The sequence below is a fragment of the Macrotis lagotis genome, chromosome 6 (genome assembly GCF_037893015.1).
Source record: "Macrotis lagotis isolate mMagLag1 chromosome 6, bilby.v1.9.chrom.fasta, whole genome shotgun sequence".
In the NCBI taxonomy this organism is placed as follows: Eukaryota; Metazoa; Chordata; class Mammalia; order Peramelemorphia; family Peramelidae; genus Macrotis; species Macrotis lagotis.
This window is the reverse complement of record NC_133663.1, coordinates 196,557,051-196,569,702: the sequence shown is the minus strand read 5'-3', so window position 1 is coordinate 196,569,702 and position 12,652 is coordinate 196,557,051. Positions and strand designations below refer to the sequence as shown.

General features: G+C 33.5%; 1 protein-coding gene across 1 annotated transcript in view; it reads left to right on the top strand.

Annotated features, from left to right (window-relative positions):
- The window catches only part of SLC9A2 (solute carrier family 9 member A2), a 143,056-nt gene that overhangs the window by 114,180 nt on the left and 16,224 nt on the right, over nucleotides 1-12,652 (top strand). Inside the window, exon 8 of the mRNA XM_074192203.1 lies at nucleotides 4,413-4,574. Within this exon, the coding sequence (XP_074048304.1) occupies nucleotides 4,413-4,574 (162 nt within the window). The remainder of the gene's footprint in view (nucleotides 1-4,412; nucleotides 4,575-12,652) is intronic.

Genomic DNA, 12,652 nt, shown 5'->3' with positions numbered 1-12,652 from the left:
TTTCTTAACTACTGTCAAAAATGTTTAATAATTTTTAAATGATTTGGTAGAGCAAATTTTAAAAAAAGGATTTTCAAACCACATATCAAAATTATTCCAGATTATTTGAAACATATGACAATAGGGATAATTTTGTTCTGTAACCCTGTGATAATAAACATTAGGTAAGGTATATAAGGGTAATATTTGCTAAAGGTGTAATGGAGAAGAACTAGTGCAGAGTCCAAGTTCAATAAGGGTTACCTGTAGTTGGTGAAGGCTTCCAGATGATATCATTTCAGTTGCATTAAGCCCAGGGATACTGCAGTCTCCTGGAAGAGATTTACAACCATGAGAAATATATTGTCTAATTCCTCATGCAGTAAAGTTCAAATGGATGAAAAACATGGCTTAGCACAAGGGTCCTAAATCTTTCTTTGTCATAGACTCCTTTGACATTCTGGTGAAACCTAATGCTACTATTGTTTAAAGGAAATGTTAAGAAGTTAGTGAAAATAAAAATGAATTTTTTCTCATTTATTTTCAAGTACTATATGAAATTCATCCACTAATCCAGCGTGAGTTTATGCACCTCAGGCTAAAAAAACCTCTGGTCCAGATTATTTAATGCAATTGACTAAACAATTAAAGAGTTTTTCTATCAGTTTGTTTCCGGAACAGATAATATGAATTGATAATGAGATAAGCCTGAAGTTAAAAAAGAGAAAGAACAAAAAACTAGAATTATTCTCTCCACATTGTAAGGGTTAGAGAAATAAAATACCAGAGAATAAGTTTGATTTTTTTCCATTTCTTTTAGGTAGTGGTATATTATTACAAAATTTGGGTTAAAATATTACATAAAGGGGCAGCTAGGTACGCAGTGGATAGAATACTGGCCCTGGAGTCAGGAGTACCTGAGTTCAAATGTGGCCTCAGACACTTAATAATTACCTAGCTGTGTGGCCTTGGGCAAGCCACTTAACTTTACCATTTGCTTTGCAAAAAAACCCCCTAAAAATTAAAAAGAAAATACTACTTATATATTTTATGCACCTCTGAGTTTCTCAGCTTTTTCTGTATTGTCTGCTGGCTTTTGTGTGATTTTTGCAGCTTCTGAAAAACTTCCCCAATATTTTCATTTGATTTCATATGCTGACTCACAATATATTGAAATTGGGTTGGGGCAAGCCATGATGTAGAAAGGATAACTGCATTGCCTTCAGAAAAATGACAAAACTCCATTTAATGACCCCTAAGTTCTCCCAGAAACAAAAGTCCATAGTTTTGATACATTATTCTTTTGTTATTACAAGGCTTTGAGACAGAGCACAATAGTCTGAAAAGAACTGAAAATTAGTATCATATACAGGGCAGAGTGGAAATTTAGTGCATGATGGGTATAAACAGGATGTTACATAAAACTAAAAAAAGAATTTTGGGAAGGGTAGTAAATAATGTCATCAGGGAGAAAAGTATTATTGAAAAAATAGGATGACTAGTTGCACGATGAGTTTGAAGGATGAGGAGAGAACAAATGTTATATTGGTCTTATAATATCTGGAGCAAGTGAGGAAGGTTAGGTAAATTTGCTATGTAAACAAATGCGAGGATACGATCTGGAGTTATACAACATGGACAGGTATAAATCAGTTATGATATGCTTCACTGGAGGGAAAATCTAAGTTGAGATAACAAGTAAATTTGAACATTGAGATTTTAAAACAGTCTTTTGTTTAAAATAGTGAATTGGAACTTGGAAAGCAAAAAAGTAGGTATATATAAGTCACGCTAAAATTACTTCATTGTTCATTTTAGACAATGTTACTAAGGTTACCAGATAGAACAAAGAAATGTTACCGATATAATTACCTGGATTTCAACAATGCATTCCTTTTGCAAAGAGCTTCCCAATATAGTGAGGGACAAGACTGAGATGTTGGGCATATGATTTTGGAATAAGTTAGATGCAAAACAGATTTAATTACAAGATCCAATGTAAATTAATTGAGAGTAAAGATAATTTTATTTTTTATTTATGTCCCTAGTAGTCAGAACAGTAGGATATAGTAGGTGCTTAATAAATGCTTGCGGACTGATTGATGAGTGAATGGTGTCATCCTGGAAGGTGTTCTGTATTGGAAAATTTAAGGATGTATTATTGGCTATATACCATTCAAAAACTTTATCAATGTCTTGGTTATAGGAATAGATAGGAAACTTATCAAACTTGGAAATGAAAAAGAGAATAGCTGATACATTGGATAATAGTTATCCATCAAAACACAATGAGTCAAATCTAATAAAATGAAAGTTGACTTGTTTTTACTAAGAAGACAATTTATTTTTTGAGAAGACCTTGAACTAAAGTCTGAATTTATTTACCCTATTCTTTTGAAATTAACTTTTTTTACTTAACTGTTTTTTCTCCCTCTCAATTCTTCCCCTCTCCCATTGTAGCAAACAAAAAAGGAACAAAGAAACAAAAAACTCCCTTTTAACAATATGTATAGTAGTCAGGCAAAACAGTTCCCAACATTGTCCATGTCAATGCATTCATGCATTTGCAAATACATAAATACATATTTCATATTGCATTCCAAATTCATCACTTCTTTGCTAATAGGGGATAGAGTATTTCCTGGATTTTCTGAAATGGTGGTTGGTCAGTGCCTTTATCAGTATTCTTGTCTTTCCTAGCTATTTGTCTTAGTAATATTTTAGTTTTAATTTTTGTCCTTGTTCTTCTCAATTCATTCTGTTTAGTTCATAAACTTTCAGGTTTCTGTCTTCCTTTTCATTATTTCTTACAACAATGTTCCATTACTATTCTCCATTAATGAGTACTGACATGGATAAATGTAAAAGTTCCCTGAGGTTAAAAAACCCATTGTATAATATATTAGACACAGAGGCAGTTCTTATGAAAAAGATCTGAAAGTTTGAGATGATTGAAAATGTCCATAACAAAAGAGATTATAGTTCCATTGTGCTCTGACATTGTCAGGCCAAACTAGAATATTTTCTGTCATTATTGGCACCCAACTTTAGGAAGAGCAATTACAGATTGGAGCAGAACCAACCAGGATGGTGAAAGGATCATAAGCCAAAGAATATGAGGATCAGTTAAATAAATGAATAATTGTTCAGTCTGGAAAAGAGAAGACTCAGGGGTGGGGCTTGGGCGAGGGAGGGAAGGTGATTCAGGAATGATAGCTATCTTCAAGCGTTTGAATGATTGTTTAGTCAAAAAGAGGATAGATTTCTTTTTTCTTTGCCCTTGTGGAAAATATGATGAAAAACTTCCTAATAATTAGTTGTCCAAAAGGGTAGTAGACTACATTGGAAGATAGTGATCCCTTTCACTGGACATCTTCAAAAGATAATGGATACTCAGGACGGGATTCCTGTGCTGGACTTATGAAGTTCCTTTCAGATCTTAGATTCTAACATGTTATGTGATACTTAATGTGGACATGTGCCATTATTTTGTCATACAACCAAGATCAGTTGTCTGATATATATTGGGTCCTTTTGTTGCTTTTAGAAGATGAAATGGGAGAAGAATAGTTGCCTTAGGTGTGGTAGGTTGCTATTTACTTTAGCTGAAGCTCTTAATATTGTTTTTCTGATATGCCACATCTTGATTTGGTCTCTAGAGGATGATATGAAAGGGAATATTGTAGTTTTTTAGAGTAGTGAAAGATTCTGATGTTGAGAATAAGAAAGTGTCTGTATGGTTTGGCAAATAGATGGAAGGTGTGACAAAAAAGCAACAACAAATAAAACTCAAGAATCTATATTAAGTAGATTGGATGTCATTGTTTTATAGCTCTTAATATGGGTTCATCATTTTGCTTATTTTTTATTTAAAAAAAACTTAAAATGGATGATGTGTTATTGCCAAGAACTCTGATTCAGTGAATCAAAAATTAAATACAAGTCAGAACAAATGTAAAAAAAAGGAAAAATTTACATGAATTCCTTTCTTTACTGCCCAAACCCATTTGCTGTGTTGTATCATCAATAATATATTCCTTAAGAAATGGTTCTCTTTTCCCTCATTGTCCTCAGCACTTGCTGTAAAGCACTGTGACCATAATCAGGAATTTTTAGTTTCATTCCAAAAAGAGCTTAGTATAAAATACACATATATATATGTTTGTGGATGTTTATACATATGTGCATATGTATATGTGTATCTATCTATCTATCATCTATCTATCATCTATCCATCTCTCTCTCTCTCTCTCTCTCTCTCTCTCTCTCTCTCTCTCTCTCTCTCTCTCTAGCTATATATTTGACTTGGTTAATAAGATGAATTGCTCTCTGGAAATTGGGAATTGCCTGTGATTTTCATTTTACTGCTTTCATTATTTTTTTCCTAGCCAGTGACAATAACTGATTACAGTGTTGGTTTTCTTTACTTCCAGGTTCAAAAAATTTGATGATAAATACTTGAGGAAGCTTCTAATTAGGGAAAATCAACCCAAGTCGAGCATTGTTTCATTATATAAGAAGCTGGAAATAAAGCATGCCATAGAGATGGCAGAGACTGGAATGATAAGCACAGTGCCATCTATTGCTTCATTAAAGTAAGTATAATTTGGCTGAGATAAATTCATCAATACTGAATGTGAATTTTTGTAACAGTCTTTAAAACCCAAGAAGAATAAGTGATCCCAAGGGAGCTGATGTTGGAAAACATGGCAATGAGAAGTCATTGCAGAGGGTGAGTTCTTAAGAGATTTTTCTGGTTGAAATATTGATGTGCTGATTTTTAGAGGTTAACTTGGGGAAGGGGGAGGGGCAGTCTGATAAAATGCATTTTTCCTTTAAAAGTATTTGCTTTTAGAAATTGCTTGAAAGTAAATTAAAATATCCTTATCTCAAGCTTTGTAATTGAATATTTTGAAAGCATTATATTTGCTAGTATAAGCTAGAAAATAATTATGTAGCTGTTTTACTACAGATTATTGACATAGGAGACCTCATTACTTCCTGGGGTAAAGGCAAAGAATTCTAAATTCACAGGTCACTATCATCACACGCCATAAGGACTTTTCCTTTAATTCACTTTAAATGAAAAAAATGGGATTTTTTTTTTAGATATTTTCAAGGCAATGGGGTTAAGTGGCTTGTTCAAGACCATACGACTAGGTAATTATTAAGTGTCTGGGGTCAGATTTGAACCCAGGTACTCCTGACTCCAAGGCCAGTGCTCTATCCACTGCACCACCTAGTCACCCCTGGAATTTTTTTCCTGCTTAAAAAAAGTATACATGAAATAAAGTACCTTGAAGATGGATAAAGATATCTACTGGTTTTATATAAAAATTAGGGGTAATTTTGTCACCAAAATAATTGTGAATTTTTTGTTCCTAATATATTGTATTGTATACATCAGGATTTAATGAGTAGAAAACAGGTCTCACATCTAGGAAAACCTGATGTCCCTCATTTTAACACTTATTGGCTCTGCTCTTACAGTGTTCTTAGGCAGTTCTAAGATTAAGTTTTGAGAAGATGCTGCCCTTCATTGGTAGATTTCTCTTTTGGAGGTTCCCTATACCTCCCCCCCCCAAAAAAAAATCACAGTTCCAATCCTAATCCTTTCTATTTCCAGAGCAGACTGCTGCCTACACTAAATACTTAGTGCCATATGGGTAGAATTTATAGAATCTAGAATTGGAAGGAATCTCAGAGACCAATCAGGTGTGTCCAACCTGCAGCCCATTAGCAGCAGTGCCTTTTTTCATTTTACCTGCATCACAGAAGAACTAAAAGGTTGAATATTCTTAAAAGATGTATCCCTAAAACTGAAGCCCAGGCATCTTAAATAACTTTCTAAAGTTGCATAGATAATTAGTACCAGAGGCAAGATTTGAACCTGAGAGTAGGAAGATCTGAGTTCAAATTTAGCCTCAGACACTTAGTAGCAGTGTGACTCTGAGCAAGTCACTTAAGCTGGTTTGCCTAAGTTTTTTTTTTTGATATGGGACAGAATTTATTTTTACATGTAGAAAGATAAGACTAGAAGATGGCTGCAAATTAATCATTTTACACTTTATCTCTCACTAGTAATGTCCAATTTAACAATGAAGCACAATTTTCTCTAATGACAACTTCCATCTTGTTTTGATTTTATTAATATTTTGTTTTCCAATTATATACATTTTTGTAAGTTTTTGACTTTTACAATTTTCCCCCACCCTCTCATCCCTCCCCATCCCCCCACAGAAAGCATAATCTTTGCATTGTTTCCATGCTATTCATTGATCAAAATTGAATCTGTTGAGAGCGAAATCATATCCTTGAGGAGAAAATAAAATATTGGAGATAGCAAAATTATGTGGTACCAAGACACTTAAAAAAAATTAAAGGTAATAGCCCTTGGACTTTGTTTAAACTCCACTGGTTCTTTCTCTGAATACAGATGGTATTCTCTGTCATGGGTACTCTGAAATTGTCCCTGATTATTACATTGATGGAATGAGCAAGTCCATTAAGATTGATCATCACTTCCATGTTGCCTGAAAAAAAGAGATGGCAAGCCATTCCTTTGCTAAGAAAATCCCAAAAAAGGATCATAAAGAGTCAGACTTAACTGAAAAACAACTAAATACTACTACCAGCAGTAACCTCTGACCCCAGACACTGATCTACATTGCCTCTAGTTATAGTTCCTGTATGACAAATTGGATTGATTCATTCCTCCAGTTTTTACACTTTGGAGAACCTATTATTTTGAGAAGAAATATCTATAACTATGCTGACTCAAGGGTCATGTGCTATTTTTAATATAATTAAAATGCAAGGTCAATTTTTGTTTTAGGTACCTTTTCATCTCATACTCTGCCTTGTAGACTACCAAGCCAATTCCCTTTGCCTTGCTCCCCTCTTCCACATAGGGTCACAATCTTCTGTTTTATTTCCACTAAACCTTGCTCTAACATCTTTAATAATAATTTCCTTGTATAAAATGCTAGTAAAGTGAGTTATTTTGGGATTTCACATTATCTCAAAGTAACCATGGAAATAAGTCCTAAAGTATGATCTCAGGCAAGGTAGAGAATAAAAGGCAATTAATAATCAGATATATTGATCAAATGCTTTTTCAAGTTTTTTTTTAAACTCACATTTAGATAATAAAATTTACCAAATGCTTTTCATATGACAACTATCTAATGGTAGGTTTGCAAGCATTATTATCTCCATTTTAATGACTGGGTAAATAAAGCTTGGAGAAATTAAAAAAATTTACTAGGATTTTATAGCTAGTAAATGTAGGAGCTGGGATTTGTACCCATGTTTGTATTATTACTAATCAGCATTCAGCACTGGAACATAACAACTCTCTGACTTTCTGATATTGGATACTATCTCCTTTGGTATTTTTCTTCTATACTGTGTTTAGGGATACCACACACTCCTAATTCTCTTCTAACAAACTACCATTAATGCATTTATAAAATTTTTCCTTCAAAAAAATATAAATTTACCAAATTTTATTTTTTGTTCACAAGCATTCAAAACAAAACAGAACACCTAACTTTATACATGATGTATGAAAGTAATTCTTCTTAGTAACAATTTTTTTTTTAACTTTTGGCATGTTCAGAAAATATACTTTTTTAAGTTCCTATGGATATTATGAGTTTTGCTTCCTCTCCTTTTCTCCTCTCTTCTCTTCTCATGTCCACTCCCCATTTCATTTCATGGCTTCAGTTCTACATTGGTGACTCTCAATTTTCTATGTACAGCTATAATCTTTCCTCTAAAGTCTATTGATCTCAAAGCTCTATCAGCACCTCATAGTCCATGTTTTCAAAGTGAAATCTAGTATCTTTCTTTCCAAACTGGTCTTTCCTCTGACTTGAATATTTGGTGGCATCACCATTTACTTAGGTATCCCTTATTTTTGGATCTTTGGTAATCTTGCTTCTCCTTGACTCTCATATTATTAGTTACCAATATTTTTTCTTTATAATAAGTTGGGAATCTTCACTCCTCTTTATTCCCATTTTCACTTCCCCTACCCTAGTGGTTCTTATTACCATAGACCTGGTCCTACAGTAACCTACTCCTTGACTTTCCTCACCATTTTGCCTCTTCAATACATCATTCACATTACTGCCAGACATGTTCCTTTCATATAGATTTGATTGTCACTAATTAACTACAAAATTTTAATTATTTCATGTTTTTTTTCCTGAAGAAAGTTCAAACTCTTTTATAAGCATCCAAGACCCTTTACGATTTGGCACTGCCATACCTTTATTTCCTCCTTTATGTTTCCTTTTCTTTTTTTTTTCCTTTTAGAGAAAAAGTGAAACACTTGTAATTTCTACCTGTTTGCCTTCCCAGACTACATTTGTACAGTTGGTATTTACCCATATACTTGGTTTTCTATGGCAAGCACTTAGGCTTAGCAGTTATTTTTGTCTTTCGGGTCTCTTCCATTTTGTAGACAATTTTTCTTCTACCATTTTACTATCTATTGTTTGTTTTTTCCTTTACTCTTGGCACTTAATAGCATTTTATTTTTTTTCTAATTACATGTAAAGATAGTTTTCAACATTCATTTTTTTGTAAAATTTTGAGTTTCAGATTTTTCTTCCTTCCTCTCTTCCTTCTTTCTTCCTCAAGTAAGCAAGCAATTGAATATAGGCTTATACCCATATGATCATGTTAAATAGATTTCCACATTAGTCATATTGTGACAAAAGAATCAGAATTAAGGCAAAAACCAAGCAAAAGAAAAAAAGCCAGAAAAAGTCCTCAGAGTGAAAAATGTATGTATTCTTCAATTTACACTGAGACTTTGTAGTTCTAAGCTATCCATAGTCATAGGAAAAATTGCTTTAAATCATTACTGATTAAAGAAATGCAAACTAAAGCATCTCTGAGGTACTACCTCACACCTCTCATATTGGCCAATATGACAAAGGACAATGATCAGTGTTGGAAGGGATGTGGGCAATCTGGGACACTGATACATTGATGGTGGAGCTGTGAACTGGTCCAGCTTTTCTGGAGAGCAATTTGGAATTATGTCCAAAGGGCAATAAAAAATGTGCATATCCTTTGATTCAGCAATACTACTACTAGGTCTATATCCTGAAGAGATCATGAAAGGGGATAAAAATATCACTTGTACAAAAATATTCACTGCAGCTCTGTTTGTGGTAGCAAAGATTTGGAAATTGAGGTGATGTCCACCAATTATGGAATGGCTGAACAAATTGTAGTACATGTATATGGTGGAATACTTTTGTTCTGTTAGAAACCAGGAGGGATGGGACTTCAGAGAAGCCTGGAAAGACTTGCCTGGAATTGATGCTGAGCAAGATGAGCAGAACCAGAGCACTGTATACCCTAACAGATACTACTTGGGGGTGGTGATGAATTTTAATGAACTTGCTCATTCTATCAGTACAATAATCAGGGACAATTTTAGGGCATCTGTGACAGAGAATGCCATCTGTATCCAGAGAAAGAGCTGTGGAGTTTAAATAAAGATCAAAGACTATTATCTAAAGGTTTTTAAAAAAAAGTTGTTTCATGTACTACATGATTTTATCTCCAATATTTTATTTCTTCCTTAAGGATATGTTTTTTCTCTCAACATATTCAATTTTTTTTTTAGGTTTTTGCAAGGCAATGGGGTTAAGTGGCTTGCCCTAGGCCACACAACTAGGTAATTATTAAGTGTCTGAGGCCACATTTGAACTCAGGTACTCCTGACTCCAGGGCCGGCGCTCTATCCACTGCATCACCTAGCTGCCCCAACATATTCAAGATCAATGCCTAACATGGAAACAATGTAAAGATTATCAGATTGCCTTTTGTGGGGGGGGGAGGGGAGAGGAAAAGGAGGATAGGGGAAAACTGTAAAATTCAAAACCTTACAAAAAATGATAGGTAAAGACTCCATAGTTCTTTCTCTGGATGTTGGGAGCTTTTTACATAGCAAGTCTTTTACAATTGCTTGGATCATTTTATTGCTAAGAAAAACTAAGTCTATCATAGTTGATCATTTTATAATGTTGCTGCTACTCTGTACAATGTTCTGGTTTTGCTCACTTTACCATCATTAGTTCAAATAAGTCTTCCCAGGTTTTTCAGATATCCTGCTGTTTATCACTACTTATAGTACAGTAGTATTCCATTATAGTGTTCCATTACATTCATATACCACAACTTGTTCAGCCATGATCAATTGATGGCCATCTGCACAATTTTCAATTCTTTGTCACCACAAAAAAGAGCTGCTACACATAATTTTGTACATGTGGGTCCTTTTCCCTTTTTATGACTTTTTTTGGGGATACAGACAATAGCAATATTGCTGAATCAAAGGATTTGCACAGTTTTATTGCTTTTTAGGTGGCTGGATCAGTTCACAACTCCATGAATAGTGAATTTTAGTGTTCTAGTTTTTCCACATCCCCTCAACTTTTATCATTTTCTTTTTTCTGTTATATTAGCCTCTTTGATATGTGAGGTGGAACCTCAGAGTTTTTAAATTTTTGCATGTCTCTAAGTAATAGATAACTTTAATTTCTAAATAGTTTAGATAGTATTGCAATTAATTTTTCTTTAAATATACACGTGAATTCATGTGTCTCTGGGGACTTTTTCCTAGGGAATTAATTAATGACTTCTTTAATTTATTTTTCTAAGATGGAGTTATTTAGGCAGTCTAATTCCTGATCTGTTAGTCCAAGTGATTCATATTTTCTTTAATATTCAATGATTTTTCTCAGATTATCAGATTTATTGGCATATGGATAAAACATTTCATAATGATTGCTTTAATTTCTTTTTCATTGGCAGTGACTTCACCTGTTTCATTTTTGATACTGAATATTTGTTTTTTTTTAAATCAAATTAACCAATGAATTATCTTATTTTTTTCATAGAATCAGTTCCTAGATTCATTTATTAGCCCAGTAATTTTTTGTTTTTGTTTTTACTTTCAATTTTATTAATCTCACCTTTGATTCTCAGAATTTCCAATTTAGTGTTCAATTTGGGACGATTTTTTAAAAATTTTAATTAAATTAAATTAATTTAATTAAATTAATTTAATTAATTAAATTAAATTAAATTAAAATTTTAATTAAATCTGCCTTTTTACATTTGATAGTGAGATTTTTATGGCCTATTAAATGGTCAGTTTTTATGTATGTGCCCTGTGCTGCTGAGAAAAAAAGGGTTTATTCCTTTCTTTTCCCATTTGATTTTCTCCAAAGATTTATCATATGTAACTTTTCTAATATTCTATTTAGCTTCTTATTTTCTTTCTTACTTATTTTTTATTGGATTTATTTGAGAGGGAAGTTAAGGTCCCCTACTAGTTCCTCTGGTTCTATTAAGGCATATGGGGTGTCCTGTTGTAGGCATTTCCCTGCTCCACCACACTGGGGCTCAAGATCTGCTTTGGATTTCTGAGTTGGGACTTGCTACTGGCTTGATGAGATCCTTCTTCTCCTGAACTGTACTTCTCTGTGGTTCCTCCATATTTCACCCTGTCTGCTTACTGGTTCTGCTGTCCCAGGATTTATTCTGAAATACTATTTTATAGTTACTTAGAGGAGACAGTGGGAGGATGCTTACTCCACTAAATTGGTTCCTAGAAATAGACTGGCTACTATTTTCTATGATTATTTTCTAAAATACTTATTTCTCGTTCTCTTATTTCTTTGGTAATTTTTTCAAGACTTCAACTTTTTGAGACATGTCTTTGTTCTGCAGCATCTAGTGTCATCCTTTTTCTAAGGAAACATCTTTTGAGGGAGAGAAGAACTTTGACACTGCTTCTCCTATCAGAGACACAGTTGTCTGGGGCTTTCACCTGGATATCAGAAGGCAAAATGTTGGATTTTATACTCTAGTCAATCAACCTGATGGGGAAAAGTTTACTTAGACTGAACAAGACTCTGTAGTGCCCTGTCTTTCTAAGTTTATTTCATATTTTTCATTTCCACTTACTCCATACTTCAAAACTAAACTGAATCTACATGTACTCCTTAAACATATCCTGTGCCTTCTTACTGCCATGTCTTTGCTCACCTATGTCTATTCTCCTTAATCCTTTTTCCCATCTAGCTTGTTGCAATCTTATTAATATTGCAAAGCTAAATTTAAATACTATTAGGAAATCTTCTTTAGTCAATCATGTGGCCTTTTTTATCACTCAGTTTTCCAATATATAATATATAAAATAAGGATCTTGAGTTGGATGATCTTTATGGCCTCTTACAGAGGTATAATTAAAAAACAAAACAAAACAGGGGTGGCTAGTTGGTGCAGTGGATAGAGCACCGGCCCTGGAGTCAGGAGTACCTGAGTCCAAATCCGGCCTCAGACACTTAGTAATTACTTAGCTGTGTAACCCCATTTGCCTTGCAAAAACTTTAAAAAAAAAACCAAAACAAAAAACAAAGATAATATGTTAGAATAGGAAGAGCCCCTGACCAGGAGACCTAGTATAGAGTCTGGCTCTGCATTTGCTCTCTGTGTGACCTTGGATAAGTCATATAACTTCTTTGAACTTCAGTTTTTTTATATATATATATATATATATAAAAGGAGGATAATAATTTTTTGGAATCCTTCTTACAGAGCTATTTTGATGAAGATAATTATAAAACTTGAATTGTTTAAC